This window comes from Lactuca saligna, chromosome 8 (genome assembly GCF_052625555.1).
Source record: "Lactuca saligna cultivar CGN05327 chromosome 8, ASM5262555v1, whole genome shotgun sequence".
Taxonomy (NCBI): Eukaryota; Viridiplantae; Streptophyta; class Magnoliopsida; order Asterales; family Asteraceae; genus Lactuca; species Lactuca saligna.
Genome location: NC_136424.1, coordinates 202,224,965 through 202,248,253, shown reverse-complemented (window position 1 = coordinate 202,248,253; position 23,289 = coordinate 202,224,965). Strand labels below are relative to the sequence as shown.

General features: G+C 36.2%; 1 protein-coding gene across 1 annotated transcript; it reads right to left on the bottom strand.

The window, feature by feature from the left end:
- Window positions 1-12,745: 12,745 nt before the first annotated feature.
- Window positions 12,746-15,840, bottom strand: LOC145008518 (tyrosine aminotransferase-like). The gene is made up of 7 exons (XM_078967108.1): window positions 15,494-15,840; window positions 14,195-14,534; window positions 13,864-14,082; window positions 13,704-13,763; window positions 13,405-13,560; window positions 13,160-13,253; window positions 12,746-13,057 (listed from the first exon to the last, which is right to left on the bottom strand). Exons 1-7 carry the CDS (start codon window positions 15,769-15,771, stop codon window positions 12,939-12,941), a joined length of 1,266 nt encoding a protein of 421 aa, XP_078823234.1. The 5' UTR covers window positions 15,772-15,840; the 3' UTR covers window positions 12,746-12,938.
- Between the last annotated feature and the right edge of the window lie 7,449 nt (window positions 15,841-23,289).

Sequence of the window (23,289 nt, the reverse complement as noted above, 5' to 3'; positions counted from 1 at the left end):
TAACTGGATACATATGTATTTATATATTAACTAGGATCATTGTGTGTGTACAAGTCTTCACTTGACACCTAGCAATCATATATCTTTAGTTCATCCAAATCACTCACTACAGGTGAGTTCATACCCCTTAAATTGACCTTTTAATGTTTTTAAATGCTTTTATGGGGGAGAATACACATTGAATACTTATAGTTATTATATCAATCACATGTTATTAATAGCTACCAAACAAGTGGTTTTCTTACTTTTCAAACTGTGTTATCAAACTGTTTTGCTTCAAACTATTTTACAAACTCTTCGGTTGTCAAATACTTTTACTTAAACTCTTTTCATACTTTTTTATTATCAAATGCATGCCTTTTTATGTATAGTTATTGTAACGACGTAAATTTTAAAACAATTTTTTTCATTTTTACAAACATCAAACATCGAGTAATAATTTAAGTTCCAATGTAAATAATATTGTCACGGCCAATTACATAAACAAAGATCACAAAATAGTTTTCCCCGAGTGTGTGTACAATCACGTCGGCGCCTTCCCACGGTCCTCGCTAGTACCTGAAACACATAACACAACAACTGTAAGCATAAATGCTTAGTGAGTTCCCCAAAATACAACCTACGCACATACGCCTTTCCAGGCCCTGACCTTCCGGTCCATGTGTCTCAGGGGACTTCCATCCCGACTGGGTAAACCTTCCGGTCCTACCCACGTCAACCTTACGGTCCATACTACCACGAACTCATAATGTCCATAACGAGTCCTAAAAGCAGTCTTCTGGATATCTTCCTCTCGAACCCTCATCTGATGGTACCCCGACCTCAAGTCAATCTTGGAAAACCAAGATGCCCCCTGCAACTGATCGAACAGATCGTCGATCCTAGGTAACGGATACCGGTTCTTAACCGTCAACTTGTTCAACTCCCGGTAATCGATACACATCTGGTGCGAACCATCCTTTTTCTTGATGAACAAAATCGGTGCTCCCCAAGGTGAGCTACTCGGTCGAATGAATCCCTTTCCCAACAGCTCCTGAAGCTACGAGGATAACTCCTGCATTTCCGGTGGAGCGAGACGATAAGGCGCCTTGGCGATGGGCGCCGCTCCCGGAACCAAATCGATACGAAACTCCACTTGCCTCTCCGGAGGCACACCTGGTAACTCTTCGGGGAACACATCCGAAAACTCGCATACAACTGGAACGTCATCAATCGAATTGGACCTCCCCGTGGCCACTCGAGTATCCATCACATAGGCTATGAATCCATTACAGCCCTGCTGCAAACTCTGCCTTGCCCTGGTAGCCGAACAAAATGCCGACCCACACCGGGTCCCCTCGCCATAAACCGTGAGCACTCCCCCACTAGGGTCTCGAATCATCACCAGCTGTCTCTCGCAGTCAATGATTGCTCCAAACTTACTCAACCAGTCCATGCCCACGATAACGCAGACATCTCCCATAGCTATAGGAACCAAGTCTATAGGGAACTCGACCCTAAAAATCTTGAGCACGCATCCTCGAATCACCTCAGTAGTGTATACCGCTTTCTCATTTGCTATAGCAACTCGTAGGGGTTGACTCATCACCTCCCGATCAATACCGATGTGTTGGCTAAAAGCCAACGAAACAAAAGACCGACTCGCACCCGAGTCAAATAATACCAAAGCAGGCACATAATTCACAAGAAAAGTACCTACGCATATCATAATATAAGCACAATATCTTAGTATAAAGGTAAATACATGAAAGAATACATACCGGCTACGACATCAGGCGCCGCACGGACCTCCTCCGCAGTCAACTGAAAATCTCTCCCACGAGCCTTTGGAGCCTCGGCCTTCACTGGCTGAATCTCGGGAACCTTGGCAGCAGGCGTAGATCCCTGGTGAAGCTGGGGGCACTCGGCCTTCCGATGGCCGGTCTGGTTGCAATGAAAGCAAACCATGAATCCCTTGGAGCAATCCCTAGCAATGTGCCCCTCCTTGCCACACTTGTAGTAAGCACCCGATCAACATGCCCCCTCGTGACCCTTGCCGCACTTTCCGCAAGTGCGGCCCTTCTGACCTCCGGATCTCGAATCGGCGGACTTGGTCCGCTTGGCTGCCGGCTGAGACTGAGCCGGCCGCCGATCCACCCGTTGAGACTCGGCCTCCTCCCTAGCTTGGGTCTCCAACTCGATCTCACGCTTCCTGGCATTCGCCTAAAGCTCAGCAAAAGTCTGATATGATGAGTTCGATACGAACTCCCGGATATCCCTCCTCAGCACTCCCAAATACCGACTCATCCGAGCCTGCTCCGTGGACACCTGCTCGGGGCAGAACATCACCCACTCATGAAACTTCCACGTGATCACCGTAACAGAATCATTACCCTGCTTGAGGGTCAAGAACTCCTGAACCAACCGTTCCCTCTCCACCGGGGGAACATACTCGTCTCTGAACATAGCAGTAAACCTCTCCTAAGTCACAGCTGAGACCTCTGCCAGAGTGAAGTTCGCCGTCACGAACTTCCACCAATCCTTTGCTCCCAGGCGGAGATGGTTCAAGGCGAACCGTACCCTCAGATGCTCCGGACATGAACAAGTGTAGAAGCATCCCTCGATATCAGCAATCCATCTCATCGCAGCGATCGGATCCTGCGTCCCGTCAAACTCCGGTGGCTTCGTGTTGCTGAACTCCCGAAACAGCAACGAGTCACCTCTCTGTGGTCTGGCAGCGGCCACAGCTACGGTAGCTGCAGCGGTGGCGGCCTCAGTCAACGCGGCGTACCGCTCATCAAATGTCTCCATCAGCATGGTCTTAATAGACCCAAACATCTCCGGAATCTCATCTCGGATCGCTGCAGCTACCTCCTCATGAATCATCTGACGAAGCTCCTCGTCAGTCACACCACTCGTACCAGGTCTGTATCGTGGTCCAACCATGATGTCTCTGAAATACAACATAAAAATATCAGAGACTCTATCGGGTATAATCGCACTCGATAACGCAGTCCTACTCAGTCTCCGATACCCAGGGATTCTTACTTGGGACGCCCACTGACCCGGTGTCCTTAGTAGTACGGGCCCAATACTACCAATTACACCGCGTCAGTATTCCAGCCCATAACCTAATGCCTTCCGACCCATATCAAGCATATCATACATGGCACATATAACGATTAACTTATCACACATAAAGCATATATCTCATATCATATCCGACCTTCCGGTCACACAGTCAAACCCTTCCGGGTACAGTATAGTGAGAAGACTCACCTCGTACGTCTCGATAACTCGTGAACCCTGGAAATCACTCGTGCTCGAAACCCCGAGCTGTAATCCTCCTATGACATCATATATCTATAATTATTACTTGCACCACTAAGGTTGACCATCCTTATCAAGTCAACAATGGTCAACTTGGTCAACAGTCTTTGGTCAAATTGATCGGACTCGGCGAGCGCACTAGAGTGACTCGGCGAGTCTACGTGTTTTCACCAACTCGCAAGGATTTTCCCTTTGACACGTCGAGTACTCCCCTGACTCGACGAGTTCCACCTGGGCATGAGTCATGGGGCCACCGCGACTCAACTCGCCGAGTCGCAAGGACAACTCGGCGAGTCCCAACTCGACTCGATCCACCTGTCAAAAACCTTTCTAATTCTCTGTGACTCACTGAGTCACCCACAACTCGTTGGAACTACACATTGGATGGTCTCAAGGACAATCTTCAAGCGACTCGTCGAGTCTGTTCTTCAGACTCGGTGAGTCCATGCCATGCATCAGCTAAAACTTGCTTTTGCGGTCAGATCCGTTCCATACACACATAGATCCGGCCTTCCCAAGCTCATTTATCACGTAAAGTCTCAGTCTTGGTCGCCATGCAACACATAAAAGGCTCATTTTTGGGAAATAACCTCTAATATGGCAACCCTAGCTTCCAACTCAAAAGAATGGACATAAAGCTTGTCATTTGGGGCCTTCTGGACCTACTAAGGTCTAGATCTAGGTTCCATATCTCCATGGGACCTTTCATACTTCCAATCCAAGCCAAATAGGGCAAGAAGAAACCCTAGATTTGACACATCAACCAAAATACGAAGTTTAGCTCTGAAAGTTACCTCAAGAAGGTTCCCTTGATGAAATAGAAGCAGATCCAAGCTCTCCAACTCTTCAAGCTTGATCTTCTCCTTCCTTTCTTGCAATAACACACAAAATGATGAACAAATAGCCTCTTATCTCACTCATAAGGTCTCTCAGCCGTTTGGGTGCACTCAGGGCTCAAGGTGGCCGCAAATGAAAGCCATAAGGTCCTTTAAATAGGGATTAGGACCGGGAAATTAGGGTTTCATTAAACAGCACGGACTCGCCGAGTCCATCCCTTGGACTCGCCGAGTCCGGACGCGAACCTCCGTCCAAAACCACGACCCGACTCACCTCCAACTCGCCGAGTCCCCTCACAGAATACCAAAAATATGAAAGTAAAGATACCTGAGGATCCGGGCTGTTACAGTTATATAAGTAATGTTTAAAGGATTTAGGAAGGCTAGCTCGCTTTATCTCATTTTCCTTGTTTGGATGTGGCTTTAGGGAATCGGGTATCCGTCCGAAGGTCGTCTAAATATTAGTTATATATCATGTATACATATATAGACATAAAAGTTCCATCATCCAATTCAATACTCTTGAGTAGCAAGGGTATACATTCATGATCATTACGTACAAGCCATATTACTAGTAAACTATGATAGGCATAGTATAGGAAGATGCTAATGCTATTACTAGAACAAAGAATCATACAATGAGTCAGTTCATACATGAGTCACTACATGCTAGATAGAGAAATAACACACAATATAGCTAGTACACACAGTACATTACTATACATGCTAGATAGAGAGAGAACACACAATACAACTAGTACACACAGTCCATTACAATACAGGCTACACAGAGAAAGAACACACATTATAGCTACCACATACATTACATATACATTCATGCAGTTTTGTAAGCCACTAAATGGGGCATGGAACTACCTGCCATGACTGTTTTTGTATCCAGAATCACCTTAAGTGGGGAGCATATGAGTTTACGTATATATCTATACTGGATTGACTATCCTACACTTTGCTGCTCGCTACAGTGGGACTTGCAAGTCTACGGTGCCAAATATCATTCTTACGGCGTCTTACATTGTCGTTTTACTATTGCGTCGGTAGCAGGGTACAGGCCGATCACATGGTACTTTAAATAACAATTGGTTTAAGGTAGTTAGTACATCAGTAATTACTAAATACAATACTACTGTAACGACCAAAAATTTCAACATAATTTAAACTTTTCAAAACAACTCATTTTTATAACATTATTACAAAAAGGTTTTCAATACATTATTTATCAGAGTGTTCCCAGGTCCATTTCATAAAACATAAACGCGAGGAATGGTACGATCACGCCTTTTCCTTGCCACAGTCTCCTGAAGAACCTGAAAAACATTAAACCACAACTATAAGCCCGAAAGCTTAGTGAGATACCCCTAAAATACCAACCCCACATACGCCTTTCCAGGCTACGACCTTCCGGTCCAGAACATATCGCCTTCCGGCCCATAACATATTGCCTTCCGGCCCATAACATATTGCCTTCCGGCCCATAGCATAAATAGCATACATAACATAACAGAACATAGAACAGCCATGCATATCGGGTCAAACTCCAGTCCAAACAGCCCTGTGTACATAACATACAATCATATAACAGTTCACAGTCAACAAATCGATCAAACAGATCACATCACATATCATCACCCTAACCAGGATACCGACCTAACCGATCACTAGCATAACATCACCCTACGTCTCAGCCAAAATACTACTTACGCACATACGCCTTTCCAGGCCATGACCTTCTGGTCCACATAACATAGAATGCCTTCCGGGCCATATCATAATGCCTTCCAGCCCATATCAAGCAATACCATAACAGACAACTATCCAGATTTCCATCTGGTAAAGGGTCGGCCTTGGTGCCGTAGACGATATAGTGAGGATAACTCACCTCGCGATTGCCGATACTCTGAACCGAAGAAGCAGACTCTCGAATCACCAACTCACCGCAAATCTCGAACTAACCATCATCACAAAAATAAACATAAGGTCAATCATACTTTCACTTACCGGGCCAAGACCAAAGTCCAAATCTCACACAAAGTCCAATCATTGGCCCAATTTACCAAATTAGGCCCACCTCACCAAATGGGCCTAGATCCAAAGACCATAACAATAATTGGGCCCAAAACACTTTATTCATAATTTCCCCGACTTGGCCCAATAACCAACAACCCACAATTAGCCCAAACTCAAAAGCCCAAAATGAAAGTCCACAGGAGGAGTACACTGGGCGTACTCTCCTTGGTACGCTGGGCATACTGCCATGATCACCAAAAGAAAACAGGGCATTGGCCCGCTACGCAGGGCGTAACTGCGAGATCCATTAAGCCTTTCTAACCTCTTAATGGCTTAAGCTCTTAAGCCCAAATTTCAGATCCAAAGGTCAAATATGATTACAATTCATAAAGTCTCAGACTTTATCACTTGAGATGTCCTTAAGCCCTTAATCCAAGGTCTTAATCCATTAAGACCTATATATCTCATACGTGGAATAGCTACATCCCTTGGGACCTCATTTTTATCACTCAAGACCTCTCCAAAGGTTTGAAAGGACAGATAATCTCGACCAAATTGAACTATACCACAAGGTGGGGACTTTTGGGACAAGAATGGTGATAAAGCTTCAAGATACATAGATCTATGCAATATCAAGGTCAAGCAAGAAACTTTATACCTTAAACAAGCCCCAAAGGGTGATATTTCTTCAGATCTACAAGCTCCACACGTTCTTCTTCTTCTTTAACAACTTCCCTTTTCTCCTTCAAGCCTTTCTTTTGCCAACACAAGCTTTTCAAGATCAAACACACCCAAATATGAGAGGATACGAGATCTAGGGTTTCTCTGAGGTTGAAGATGAGCATAAGGAGGCTGAGGGGTGAACCAACATGTTCCTTATATAGTGGCTGACCCTAAAAATAGGGTTTGGGGTTTCTAAGAGTACGCTGGGCGTACTCACCCGGCCACCCGCATCTATTCGCCCCTCTACGCTGGGCGTACCCAGCCACCTTTCAAAATCAAAAGCATGCATGCATGGGACCATTTCCCTCTTATTCCACAAAGAACTATAAACAATGATCAACTTCGAAGCACCGCAACTCCTCTAATCTAAACCCACTCTCAAATAACTTTACATTCATACGAGGGTGACGAGAAGCCCAATACTTCTAACACATACACCCGTCCGAAACCTTCTTGGTTGAAGCTCATTTCTCGAAAGCGACCAGAATTACCCTTCCTCTTAAATCTCAGGGACTTATAATTGAACACTCGAAGAACGGGGTGTTACAACTACAGTACTATAATATTTCTCCTATTACATTCACTTCGTGGACATTCACACGATGCACGGTAATGTAAAAACTATATTTTTGGTTAATGATAGTCGGATTTGGGAAAATACACACTCATACAAGAGACACACTGTTACTAGATGCCTTGGTAGAAGGTTACTTTTATTAGGAAACATAGGGTTTTCTAGGAGTGTTCAAACAAATACAAACTTTACAAAACTTATACATTACATCTTACAAACATCTTACAAATGCTTTCATACAAACTCAGACACTAATATACTTATGATCTCACCAGATTTAAAGTTGATACTCGCTTTCAAAATAACTTGTATTCTTAGGTCACCAGTAGACAGGTACCGGTGCTAGATTTTTTAGAAGATGGAGCTTGTTCAAGACTCCTCTTTTATTTTGATGTAGTTTTTGGTGTCTATATAACTTGACATAACACACTTGTATGAAATTATGTTATTAATGCAATGGATGATGTTGTTGCTTGTTTACTACTTTTCATTGTTGTGATACTATACATGACGTCCTCCACCCCCGAACGATTTCGCCGTTCAGGTTTTGGGGTGTGACAAAAATCAATAACATCCAATTATTAATTGGATTCTGACCCATAACCAAAAGTCTAAGTTATTTGGCCCATAACCAAGGTAAAAGACCATTTTACCCTTTATCTAACTCGGCCCAAAGCCAAGGCTTAACTCAACTATTAAAAATGCCCAAATCCTAAATAGCAACTTAAGCCGAATTTATGGCCCAAACTTTCAAATTGGGCCGAAAATTCATCATGGGCCTAGATCCAAGGAAGCCCAACATCCTAGCACCAATTCCAAGACGGATGTCTAATGACCCAACCAGGCCCAAACTTACAAACCCAAAAAATGGCCCAATACCGAAGACTTTAAGCCCAAAAGCACATGTGTTGAGTCCGTAAAGTGTACTCACCTTGTACGCTTAGCGTACTCCATATGGGGCTAGTGCGCACAGCATACCAACTGGGTACGACCATCGAACTCCCTAGTTTTCCAACCTACTCCATTAAGAACTTAATCGTTTGAGACCTCAAGCCAAACTCTCTGGTCTGATCCTAAAGGGGGACTTATCATGTAAAGTTGGCAACTTTACACTCATGCATGGCTTAATGGGACTCAAAAGCTCAAAAAATCTTAATACATGTATAGATCAAAATACTCCATAAATTTTTCATTTTTATGAACATGGGCCTAAATGGAGCTTAGATATAGCATATGTTACTCCTGTAATAGATCAAAAGCTTATCTTTAACACAAAAGACTCAAAATTGTCTAAGAAACACCACAAAGTAGATCTAACATAAATGATCATTAAGGTGTGATCTTTTTACCTCAAAATGCTTGCAAATGAGAAGCTAATCTTGGATCTATAGGCTCAAGTTATCCCCTAAAGTGTTCCTCTTCTTCTTCTCTTTCACAAACCACCAACAAACACTCTTTCAAAGGAAAAAAAGTGTATATTAGCAAAACGGACTTTTTTTCTTAAAAGAAAAAGAAATATAGTTTCATTTCTCTTAATTTAAATTAGGAAATTTATAACTGAAATAATATATTAATATTACATAAATGGTCCGAATATAAAAAGAAAATTACATTTAAAGCACATTGCACAAACTTGGATTAAGTAATAGCAATGTACTTTTAAAGTATTTTATTCGACATCTTTGTAACGCAACAAATTTCAACCCAAATTTTTCGATTAAAATTTTAAGTATTTATTTAATTCACAACTGCAAGATCTTAAAAAATTTATCAGAGTATCATTAAAAGTTATCAAGTACACAAGTCCCCCATTGATGAGATGCAATCGAGTCGTGCCCCTCCTTTAATATAAGAAAACATGAAACATGTAAACCACAAATCATAAGCGCAAAGCTTAGTAAGTTCCCAAAAATACACACACAACACAACACAAATAAACAACTATGGGTTATCAGCAATCCTGAGGACTATTAGCAGTCCCGGTAGGCAAACAACATGTCTGGTGGGTTTTCAGCAACCCTAGAGACTATCAACAGTCTTAGTCATATATAAACAACATAACACAATAATGACAGCTAGACCCAGCTGATCATCGCAAATACAACTATTCTACCACACAGGCTCACACAACATGCGAGAGTCACAAAGACAGCTAACATCTTACATACATAATTTAGTGAGCCGGCATTGGTGCCTTTGACTCACGAGCATCGGGAGAAGACTCACCTAAATCGAAGTGCCCTGAAACACAATAACATAATCGCTTTTCTGCATTGCTCGCACCCGCGAATCCACTAATACCAGAACCAGATAAAATCTTAATTAATAACCTAAAACCCTCAACTTTAACCCAAGATAAACTTGGTCAAAAAGTTAAAGGTCAATGGAAGTCAAAGTCAACAAGTCAACTTCAGGCTTAGTACGCCCAACGTACTCAGCTCGTATGCATGCCATACTCACCATCCAAAATCAGGACCCCATACGAGTACGCGCAGCGTACTCGAAGGTACGCCCGACGTACTCGGTCAAAAGGCACTTTTCCATTAAGTATTTAATCTCTTAATTCCTTTCATCCAACACTTAGATCTAGTCCAACAACATCATTCTAAGTCTTAAAGTTTCCATCTTTATGAATTTCCATATCTAGAAAAGGTCCAAAAGCCAAAACCTTAACTTAATAATCCATTAAGACATCATGACACTTTCATGGAAGGTATAGAAGGATCAAGATCACAATTTTATGGATCGTAGAAGCTCCATAATGGATAAAGTTTCCAGTTGTATCCATTAAAATGGTCCAAACCATCAAGATCTAGCCTTTAAGCATCAAAGGGACAAAAAAATGCATCCTTTTCAACTTAATCCATTAAGTCCAAGTCTCCAACCTTCATATTTGAATCACAATGATGTTTAGATGGATAAAGTTTCCAACTTTATCCACAACAATGTTACAAAATTTCAAGATCTAAACTTTATGCACTAAAATTACCAAAAGCTCATAACATCCAAAACTAGGTAGATCTAACAAATACATCATCAAGATTCAAACTTTATACCTCTATAAGATAGATCAAGGTGAACAAAGTCTAGATCTACAAGATCCAATGCAACCAACACTTCTCCAAGAATTTCCTTTTTCTCCAAGGTGCACCATGCATACTCCAAACCACTCAAAAACACCTTATTTTAGCTTACAAGGCTCAAACTAGGGTTAAGGTTTCATGGAAGGGGTGTTGGAGAGGTGGAGGCTGAGAATGGAATGGTTTTTGGGGAGTTAAGGAGCTTAAATACGGTTCAAACCACGAAAATAGGGTTTGTGCACTGATCGTGTATGTCCTGCGTACTCCTGGTACGCCTAGCGTACACAGGATGCCTTAGTACGCCCAACGTACCCCCCCCCCCCCCCCCTTGTACGCCCATCGTACTTAGCTTAACCCAAAATCGTCCAAACATCAAACGGTCATATCTTATTCGTTCAACTCCAATTTCGATTATCTTTATATCCACGGAAAGGTATTTAGGAGCTTTACAACCATATCTAATTACTTTTGACTTAAAAAACATCGAACTAAAATCCATAATTCATAAAAGAAGTCTAAAACACTACTTTCCCATTTTACCCTTTGACTCTAAAGCACAAATCGAACTCTAGGATCACATAATCTACATTACCCACATTCAAATGAGTCTAAACCTCTCGTTACTAAAGTCTGAAGCCTGATGATACCTAATCTTCGGGTCACGGCCCCGAATTATGAAATGATTCGAAACAGGGTGTTACAATCTTAAACCAAAAATAATGAGCAACGATAATGTACTTTTAAATTATTGAACACCTCAAACCATTTCCATGACTTTTGCAAATTATGCACTCGATATAACGGTTATCGCTCAGGTAAAAAGTTAACATTTTTATGCCAAAAAATGATTGATTTTTAATTATGATACCTTAAATTGGAAAAGAAATTTATTCAAAAACATGATTTGTTTTTCATTTAGATACCTCAAAATTAAAAGAAAATATATTGATAGCTCAAAATTGAAAAAATAAAAATACATTGATATGCAAAAAGGTGGTTGATTTTTAATTTTTGATTACACAAAATTGAAAGAAACATGTTTACATATGTACGACTTTATCCGGGAATACATTGTTACTCATTGAATCATTTTATCCATATAAGACTTGATCTGAAAAGAAAAAACAACCCCGAAGTCTTGCATACTTAAACTTTGTTTCTTTTTTTTAGCTTAAATTAATTGTTTAAAAATAAGTAAATGATCATTTCTATTCTTCTACTATCCCACAATAAATAAAATATTAGTTTACCAATTGTAAATGAAGAAAAATAAATTTACATACCAACATATTAAAAAGAAATTAAAAAATCATGTATTTTTAAATACTGGAAATTATTTCAGGGGTCAAGGTAAATTTCATATGAAAATTCAATTTACTGAGAAGGGATTTTTAATTTCTCAAATAATAAATAAACCAAAACATTCCATTTTCACATTGAGCATTTATATTTTGACAATATCTTTATTTCATTATAGATTTTGATATTTAAAATGAAAGACTTGTTATAACTTGTAAAATACAACCAAAAAAGGATATCTATAAGTACGCTTTTAATAAATCAACTTAAAGACATGTATATGTTCATTTAATTTGCTTTGTTTGCAACATCCACTACATCCTGCATTAGACAATTATTCATAGTCAAAGACTACAATAGTACAATGCATATAAAGAAAGTGCATCTTCTTTTTTGGAACAATTTAACATAATTCCTAAAAGCATAACGTACTTTCACGATCTACATCTAAGCAATAAACTTATATCAAATGTAAATACATTACCATTAATAGAAAATCATCAAATAAAATTTGCTAAAACATGTTTCTTCAACCGGTCGATTGCATTTAGACGATTTGCTTAACATTCACACGTTTTGCACATGGTCAAATGCAATTTAATGAAGTACAATGAATATAAGATGATATAATGCACAAATGATGAAAGTGTCTTCGGATAGATGCAATTAAATCAAAAAACACTTAGGGTCTTTAGATAGACACTTGTAATTACAATTTATAACACTTTAAAATAACATAAAACCCAAATGTGTATCAACTCCAATAGTAAAAACCACTTCGATGTCGTAAATACAACATTAAAAACATTTAAAAAAAGAACAACTCTTATTGGAGGAGCTCTCATAAACTTTAACAAAGCACACGCACGATTTGATATTTTTGTCTAATCATAACCATATAACAATAACGATGATGAAAATTAAAATTAAAACACCATAAAATCCCATTTCACAAGATCTAATCAATCAACTATTTAATACACATAAAGTGTTCGATTCAACGAGCAATTGATGATCTACAAATTTCCTTTATTTCTTGAGTAACCACATAGATCATGAGTGATGATAATCTATAGAAACCACTTCACATTATTATGTTTTCTTGGAGTGTCTTTCGCAAAAGGTTTTAAGCCTCTTAATGCCATCTTCAAGATAAGCCGGCTCGATAGCAAATGTTACCCGGAGCCAATTCTTAAGTCCTACCGTTATACCTGTGAAAAAAAATATTATTTAATAAATATATATAGACTTGACGAAAAAGCATTTTTAATTTTTTTTTTTTTTTTTTTTTGTATGAAATACAAAAGTCACACCTGGAAGGATTAACACCGATTCTTCTTTAGCAAGTTTGACACAAAATTCCATATCATCCTTAATGTCCTCGAACACCGATGGATCTAATTTCACCTTTTAAACATAAACACGTAAGAATTTGTTACCTTTTCATAATCTTTCATTAATTCACATGTGTTTTTTTGAACATTGTAAATAGTTTGTTACCCAATTTTCATATAAACCCTAGAATTAATATAATTTGTACACAATCTAATCCTCTTACCATAACAAACATAGATCCTTCAGGTTTGCTTGGGCAAATTATACCATGTACATCTTGAATCCCCTCATAACAAGTATTCGCACATTCTTTTATTATATTTACAATTTTCGAAAAAAAATCCTCATTAGTTTTCCCTAGAATATCGGGAACTGCACCCTACACATTAAATAAACCCGATATTACACAAAAAGGATAATAAAATTTTGTAAATGTCCACTTTTTTTTTCGTGTTATATTTGGCCCACATTATTCAGACAGTGGCCCATAAGAAGCCCAAATGTCGAATTTTTGAAATATACCTGAATAAACGTTGGGGGATCACATGATATATTTAGATATCCAGTAATGGATTCAATAATCTGAAGAAAAAAAATTAATTAATTAGCACAATGCGTTTATAAATTTGTTAAAAAGATTGTGTATTTATGTTAGACGTTTAGTGTGTGTGAGAGAGAGAACCCCGTATTCTTTAATGATGCCATTAGGATCGTTGATGACAAGCCATCCGAGTCGCCAGCCTGGCACAATCCACCTTTTGGATATGGATCCAAGTGTAACAACAGGTGTAATTGATCCAAAAACTCCCATTGGAACAAAAGGATTTTTTCCAAAAGCAAGATGATCATAAACTTCATCGGAAATCACTAATATCCCAAGCTTCCTTGCAGTCTCTGCCACCTAAAAAAAACCCTAGACTGCTCAATCGGTAGATTCATACCCAGATAAGACAAAACAGATTGTACTGTGCTGGACTGAGTTGACTGGAAAATGAAAGAGAAATAATAAACACCTTTTGTAGGTGTTGGTGAGTGAAAACATTTCCGCAAGGGTTTCCGGGGTTAATGATAACCATGGCAACTGTGTTTTCGTCTGCGAGAGCTTCAACTGCGTCAAGATCGACTTCCCAGTCTTTATTTGGAAGAAGGTCAAAGTGACGGGCTTCCAAATGACATGATTGACAAACAGCTTCGTAATATGGAAACCCTGGTTTTGGGAGTAGAATGTTTGCTTTGGAATCGGCAAGCACGGTTATTATGGTTTGAATAGCTTGTGTGCAACCGACTGTCAGGAATACATCATCCGCTGATAATTTATCTGGAAGATCTTGTGACAGGTATTTTGCTACGGCACTGTAAAAATATATATATATAATTGTGATTGTGACGGTGACTGTGATTAATGTTTTTTTTTTTCCGACAATAGTTGTGATTAATGTTTTTTTTTTCGGACAATAGTGGACCACATGGGTCACTTCTTGGGAAGGGTTAAAAAAGTAAAAGTAAAAAGAAAGAAAGAGCTTATGATTAAAATGATTAAAGAATTGTGAATATAGGGAATTGGGATTCGCGTAAAAAAGATTCTTTTGAAAAAGATTGCATGGATCACATCTTACCTAATCATTCAACTCGAAGAGACAAGAAATATATTAAAATATAAAAACAATTGCTTCACCTGAATAATTTACTAGATGTTCACGGAATTGAAAATTACACTAACGAAGTCAATAATGGTATACTTTATGATTCATCAAGTATTGCTTTGATATTGTTAAATTCCACCTATATTGCTAACACACACCGAGAATTATGAACAACTGATTCATGTGAATCTGCATCAAGTTGTCAGATAACGAGCCCAGAGAAGGGGATAAGATGCCATGGATTCTGATTTTGCAATCAGTAAACTTTATGTTGACAGAAGCAAAAACAAGGAAAATGACGAAATATGCACTACTTTCGATGAAATTGATATCAATTCCATGGATTCCATAGAATTCATCTAACATGTAGTCATGTACTAGTTAAACTAATTGAAAAATCATCTGTTGCATCGATTGGAGATCGAGAAATTACTTGAAAACGGAAATAAAAAAAACCCAATCAGTAATTCACCAGGATTTGCCCTTGATTAACCGATTGAACTCACAAACACACACATCACTGAGACAATAAAGCCGAATATGAACAAAATAACTGTGCGATTCACGAAAATCAGAAACGATTGTCTCAAAAACCGCAAAGAAACACTTGGAAACTTCAATTGGCTACACGTATGTAAGAGTATAAAGAAGAAGAGGAAGTAAAAGTACCTTCTAGCAGGGGCAATACCAACGGTAGAGGAATAACCGTTGAACTTGGCGGAACGAACGGCGTCGGCGATGGCATCTTCTGCAATCGGAGAAGTACGGAAGCAGGGGAAAGCAGAAGGGTCGCCATGGCCGAGAGGGATGACGGGTCTGGTGTCAGATTGGTTGAGCTTTGACAGGAGCATAGTGAGAACGCCTCTAATGGTTATCTCCGACGCCGCATGTAGCTCCGGGTTCCCCTGAAATCCCCATCTCTTCTTCGCCGCTGAGCCGTTCTCCATCGCTCTCCACTCGTTACAAAAGTGGGGGTGATTGAGATTTGAGATGGAGGTCAATGATGGAGTAATCTGATTTTGTAGTAAACTCATGTTCCATTTTGCAAATTTATTACTAGTCTTATTATTTACAAAATTAACCTTCAATTTTGTAGGTTAGACCAAATCAACCCCTAAGATATTTTGGAGGAGTCCCATTTGTTTAAGATTCAAATTCATTTTGTAAATTAAGATTTTGGCTCAAGTTTATATTAATAAACTAGACGAATATTCGTGTGTTGCGTGGAATAAAATTATACGGTTAAATTTTTTGTAATCATATGTTATTGAAAATATTTATGTCATTTTTATTAACTATAAAATAATAATAATTACATTTAATTAATGCAAAATTATAATTAATTTGCACAATAAATAATATAACACTTATTAAAATCCTATCATTTAATGGTCTCTGCTCATGCTTTACGTGTGTATAAAATTAGTTGTGATGACTTAGTAATACATGTGGAAGAAATGATGAATAAATTATTGATCCATATTTAAATTATCACACTACTCCAGGACATGATGCATAACCTTATATCTGCATCGAGAGATTATTCGGATATGAAACCCTCGTTAAGGAAGTTCTCTTTATAAAATAAAAAAAAAACAAGTTATAATACTCACTATTTTAATTAACTATTGTTATAATTTATTAAATTTTAAATATTTTTGATGATGTTTAAATTTCATCATGAATATTATTTAAATTATTAACCACTGTTTGTAATGTAATGTAATTTATTTTATAACTTCATGTTATATATTTTTAACTATTATTATTATAAATTAATTAGAAACAACATAATTGAAATTTAGTTATTATATTGTATTTAGTAATTTCCTTTCAACTATTTTAGAAAACATATGTTGGATTTTTATTAATTTAGTTCTTAAACTTTACACTATATTTTTGAAATTTGTTTGATATATTAATTTAAGTTATACATTTAACATTATATTGAAGTCAACAAATTTAGTATACCATATTGATAATTCAATAAGTATTCAATTTATGATAATATTTATAATTAACAACGTATTTAAGTTAATAAATTAAATATATTATGTGGAAATATAAAGAGTTAAGAGTTTCAAAATGATGTGGTAAAAGAAAGCATGCTTTCATAAATTACTTAAATTATCAACCACTATAATGTAACATAATTTAATTTATAACTTTATATGTTATTTTTAGTTATTATTATAAATTAATTCAAAAACAACTTGATTTAGTTTTAGTTATTATAAAAACTAGTTTTTAGATATCTTTTAGTTAATTCGACTTTTAGATTTAAGATTTTTTATATTTATCGTATTTAATATTTTCCTTTCAACTATTTTAAAAAATATACGTTAAATTTTAATTTATTTGATATTTTAGTTTAGATTTTAATTTTTACAATATATTTTTAAGTTTATTTAATATATTCAGGTTATGTATTTAACACAATATTCAGGTTATGTATTTTTAAATTTTACTTTATTTGATATTTTATTTAATATATCCAGGTTATGTATTTAACATAATATTGAAGTCAACAAATTTAGTATATATCATATTGATAATTCAAGAAGTCTTTCCTTTAGGTTATGTATTTAACACAATATTTGACTAACAACATATTTAAGTTAATAAATTAAGTAAATTATATGAAAATATGAAGAGTTGGGAGTTTCAAATTGATGTGGTGAAAGTAAAAATGTTTCGTTTATAGTATAGTATGATATGATATGATATGATAAAGTATGGTTGAGTATAATCTGCAGTTATAGGTTGGAATCCAACCGCAAATTGTATCAAACCACCATATGTGGTTTTCCAAATTGTACAATTTTACGATTTTTTTTACACTGGTGCGATTTCGTTTTAAACCAAATGATAAAATAGTTCAATCAAAATCGAGTTAAACCAATCCAATGCATCTAGTAAAAAACCAACTAACCATTAAAAACACACTATTGGAAGATGGTCTTTCCCAAACATTTCGTTTCTTAAATTATTTTAGCTAAAACCAAAATGAATTTAAAATAGACCCACTCACAAAGGATTCAATGCAATATTAGGATTTTAATATTAAAACCAGGATGTGGGAATACCTTATTTATTGTGGAAGATTCATCATTTTTAGTTTTTGTGTTAGGACGAGGTGGAATTAAGGCTATAAAGAGTTGTAGACAACATATTTATTCAAAAAGTATGCTATCTTAGTGTCACATCAATTTCATTTTATTTATATCGCAAGCTTTCAAAAGATTTGCAATGCGACTTGACTATTATTTGTAAAGTAGAGATTCCTTTCTAAATTTGAAAGACTTGCAAGCCTTTTCCGTTCTTATTATAACTTTAAATACATATGTTTGTTATAATACAAAATTGTGAATTTAACGTTAATACCTATATTTGTATAAATAATATAATACTTTAACAATGTATATTTTAACAAAAAAGACAATTTCAAAATTACCGTGTATTTGAATATTTATAATCAAACATAATTAATTATAATTGTTATGAATAGATTTACTTTTATATATTTTCATATTAAAAATATATCAAATACATTTAATAAAAAAATATATATCAAATAGTTGTTGATGTGGAATATTGATATTTCATTTATATAAATAGTTATTGCAAAACTAATTTGGCAAATTTAAAAGATGAGTTACATTGCCACTTCCTATATAATTTGGCAAATTTAAAAGATGAGTTACATTGCCACTTCCTATGGATGGTCTTACTTAGTAAATACTCACCACTCCATTAAATGTTTCTATTTTTTATTTTTTTAATACTCAATTTTAATAAAAATACAAGATTTTTAAAAGAAAATTAAAATTTCATTAAACCAAATTAAAAGTACATTAAAAATTATAATAAAAAGCATAAAATTAAAAATAACATTACGCTTAAATTAAAATTTTCATTAAAACCTAAAATTTATAAATTCTTATACTTGTCTTTCATCTTGCGTTATAGCTTGTTGCAAAGTTTGCGTTAATTGAGTGGCACGGGCGAACGCATGATTTCATAGTAGACGTTGTACGGGAAAGTCAGAGATTGCATAATAGTAGAAAAAAATTCAAAAAATTTCGAAAAAGTTTTGCACTTTATCCGGAAAAGTCAGGGGTTACACGGGTCATCGTGTGACCTATACTAGAACCGCCCCTGTCGAGCGGAAGATCCAGATGAGGCGGCGTGTTTATCATTTTTCAAGTTGTTGATTGCGGTTTTATAACTTTTTTTAAGAAACTCAAGATGGTCATCAATTTATTTCGAAAGCATTTGAACATAATTTGTTTTCGGTTCAACAGATTTTTTTCCCCATTTCCCCTTGTCGATAAAGATGTCGCTTTTTCGTCTTGTCCCTTCCCATTGGGCGTTGAGGGGTAACCTCTTACGACTCGTTGTTATCATCATTATCATCTTCATTGAGGTCAATTCTCAAACCCACTTCAGACTCCGAAGTTCTCACTCATTTGTTGGAGCCAATGGATTGCGTTTGTGAGTGACTAAGCGCATTCAGATCAAGGCTCATTTATATCGATAAGCATAACATACAAAGCTTTTTGATTGCCAAATGGTTGAACACCATGGGTGATTTTGTATTCTTGAAGAGAAGTGCTTAAAAGATCGAAATCATTACACCTGCTACGACACATGTTTATGAGGTTGAGGTAAATTTTTTTAACACTTGTACAACTACTACTTAACTCGTGCCATTTTCTATTGACACCATCGTAACTCCGATATTCATCTTTTTTTTATTTGCGAATGGAACTGTGCTAGAATGTGGTTCCAAAATGTTGTCCCAGATTGGGCGTTCCCCGTATCTCATCAATGGATATTGAAATCCAAGCTTTAGATAGCGTCACTTCCTTGTTTTCATCCTATTTATTTTGAGCCATTTTTTCCTTTGACTTTCCGACACCCTTTCAACATCATCGATATGGAGAGATTGGGGTTGGAAAAGTGGCTGTTGTGAAGGTGGTGGTTGGGAAGGTTGAGTTTGAACTTGTTGAAATTGTCATTGTTAAAATTTGTGGAATTGGTTTGGTGTTTGGTAAAGGTTTGGTTGTTGGAAGAAGTTTTGTTGATATTGTTTTCGGTAAAAGGATGATTATGGACTCGGTGAGTTTGTTGGAATGAGTATATTCATGAAACCGCATGGTGGTGATTCGAAATTTGGGTATTGGTGAGGTGTTGTGTTGAGTGTGAATGTGTCCATGGGTGAAGTGGGTGTGTCTAGGGTGATTGGAGTGTTTGGGGTGTATGGATTTTTATCCATTTTTTGAATTGGTATGTATAGATTTAATTTAGAAGGTTTAGAGCATAGGAAACTAAAGGCATTCCTTATAGCCTAACACTTTGCCACAAAAATTTCTTATAACTCTTCAGCTTTTTTTTAAAATTATATAAACTATATAAGTTATTTTATGTCAATTATTTCATTATGTAAAAATATAACACCTTGCCACAAAAATTTACTAAAATAATATTTTTTTAAATGACATTATTATTAAAGAATTCTGAACATAGGGAATTGGTATGGCCTTAAAAAAGATTCCTTCGAATCACGTCTTACCTAACAATTCAACTTCGAAGAGACAAGGAAATACATTAAAATATAAGAACAATCGATTCACCTGACTAATTTACTAGATGTTCTTACGTGAAAGCAACTTCGATGATTCGATCAAAGAATTGAAAATAAACAAAGTCAACAATGGTATACTTTCATTCATCAATTGTTGCTTTGATATTGTTAAATTCCACCTATATTGCGAATATGGCAAAAGGGTAAATAATACAAAAAAATATTTTTTTTATACAGAAATTCGATTTTGATACTGTGTTTTTTTTTTTTGTTAATTTTGACACTGTATTTTTTAATTTGTTACAATTCTGACCACTTGACCGATTAACCAGGTTACATGTTGACGTGGCATGATGACGTGTCAGTTTTGATGATGTGGTATGCTGACATTATATACTGATGTTTCAAAATTGAATTTTTTCTCACAAAAAACACTAAGTTTTTATTTTTTTTTTATTTTGACACTAAGTTTAATTTTTTCTTTCAACTTTGACACTATGTTTTTTTGTTCCAAATCGAACATTATTTTTTCCAATTTTGTTCATTGTTGACAATTTTCTATTTGAAACCGTATAAATATTATTTTAATACATTAAAACCGTATAAATATTATTTTAATACATTAAAACCGTATAAATATGTTTTTTTTTCATTTAAAAACCATAGTTTTGTATAAATACATTTTTTTTTACACTTAAACCATAATTTTATATATAAATATGTATTAGTTATATAAAAATTGTATTTTATATTAAATATGCAACTTTCAAATGTGTTGGAGGTTTGAGGGCGTGTAGTCGATCAAAACTCAGATATCAAGTTTGCAACCCATCAAATTTTTATATCTTATTAGAAGTTTATGGTTAGTGTGATTCTCATAATATAACTAATGCTTTGAATGTATGAAAAAAAACACAATATATTTAAATAAAAATGTAGTTTTTAAACGAAAAATATATGTTTATACGGTTTAAAATGTAATAAAAAAATATATTTATACGGTTTCAAATAGAAAATAGATAAAATTGAACAAAATTTGATAAAAGATATTCGATTGGAACAAAAAAAACATAATGTCAAAATTGAAATAAAAAGTTAAATTTAGTGTTAAAATCGAAAAAAATGAAAACTTAGTGTTTTTTATGGAAAAAAAAATCAATTTTGATACATCAGCATATCATATTAGCATGCCACGTCATTAAAACTGACATGTCATCATGCCACGTCAGCATGTAACCTGGTTAACCGGTCAAGTGGTCAGAATTGTAACAAATTGGAAAACATAGTGTCAAAATTGATAAAAAAAAATACGGTGTCAAAATCGAGTTTCTGTGTAAAAGAAGTGTTTTTTGTGATATTTACCCATGGCATAACGCACACAAAGTCACTGATTTTGCGAATTTGATATCAATTCCATGATTTTGATATTAATTCCATGAATTCCATAGGAATCATCTAAATGTAATAGTTAAACGAAGTGATAAATCATCTGTTGCATCGATTGGGGATCGAGAACTCAGTTGAAAACGGAAATCAAAAAGCCCGATCAGTAATTCACCAGGATTTGCCCTTGATTAACCAATTGAACTCACAAACACACACATCAATGTGACAATAAAGCCAAATATCAACAAAATAACTTTGAGATTGGCGATAATCAGAAGATGAATGTTTCAAAAGAAGAACGAAACACTTGGAAACTTCAATTGGCTACATGTACGTAAGAGTATAAAGAAGAAGAGGAAGTAAAAGTACCTTCTAGCAGGAGCAATACCAACGGTAGAGGAATAACCATTGAACTTGGCAGAACGAACGGCGTCGGCGATGGCATCTTCTGCAATCGGAGAAGTACGGAAGCAGGGGAAAGCAGAAGGGTCGCCATGGCCGAGAGGAATGACGGGTCTGGTGTCAAATTCGTTGAGCTTTGACCGGAGCATAGTGAGAACACCTCTAATGGCTATCTCCGACGCCGCATGTAGCTCCGGGTTCCCCTGAAATCCCCATTTCTTCTTCGCCGTTGAGCCGTTCTCCATTGCTACAAAAGTGGGGGTGATTGAGATGGAGGTCAATGGTGGAGTAAATGTAATCTGATTTTGTAGTAAACTAATGCTCCATTTTGCATAGGGATGAGCAAAAGGACCGAACCGGCCCGAACCGGACCGGAACCGGGAACCGGCTTCGGCCAAAATCAAGAACCGAACCGGCCCGGCGGTTCTATCGGTCCGGTTCTACCGGTTCCCAGTTCCTACCGGTTCTTGTCGTGTCTTCAAATGTTGGAACCGGTCCTTGAAAAATAGCATCATACGGTTCCAGTTTTTGCCGGTTCTACCGGTTCCGGTTATATTGGTTCCGGTTCCTACCGGTTCCCGGTTCCAAAAATCTACAAAAATAACGTCCCGGTCCCGGCCCGACCGGTTCCATTGGGTTCTGGTTTCGGTGCCGGTTCCGGTTCCGGTACCGGTTCCCCGGTCCATTTGCTCGTCCCTAATTTTGCAAATTATTTTATAAGTCTTGATGATTTACAAAAGCAACCCTCAATTTCGTAGGTTAGACCAAATCAACGCCTAACGAATTTTGGAGGAGTCCATTTCTTTATGATTTAAATTCATTTTCTTTTAACTAAATTACGAGAGTACGAAATATTTTAAAATAACTTATAAATTTTTAATAATATATGATGTTGTTTAACATTTTTTATGAAATTTCAAAGGCTAAATATATAAAATAAAAATGTATTTTTCAAAAAGAAAAAAAAATTACTTTAACATGATATTTTTAGTTTTCTTATCATGTATCCTTTTATTATTTTATTTATTAATACGTTGTATATTAATAAATCTTCTATTTATAGCAATTTGTAACATTGTTAAAATGTTAC

Bases quoted from the DNA above. Each gene is read 5' to 3' on its own strand.
- LOC145008518 (XM_078967108.1), bottom strand. From the start codon at position 15,771: ATGGAGAACGGCTCAGCGGCGAAGAAGAGATGGGGATTTCAGGGGAAC. The intron at 14,083-14,194 runs GTGTTTATTATT...GGTTTTTTTTAG, and splicing joins CTCACCAACACCTACAAAAG to GTGGCAGAGACTGCAAGGAA. The intron at 13,561-13,703 runs GTATATTTCAAA...TTTAATGTGTAG, and splicing joins ATCCCCCAACGTTTATTCAG to GGTGCAGTTCCCGATATTCT.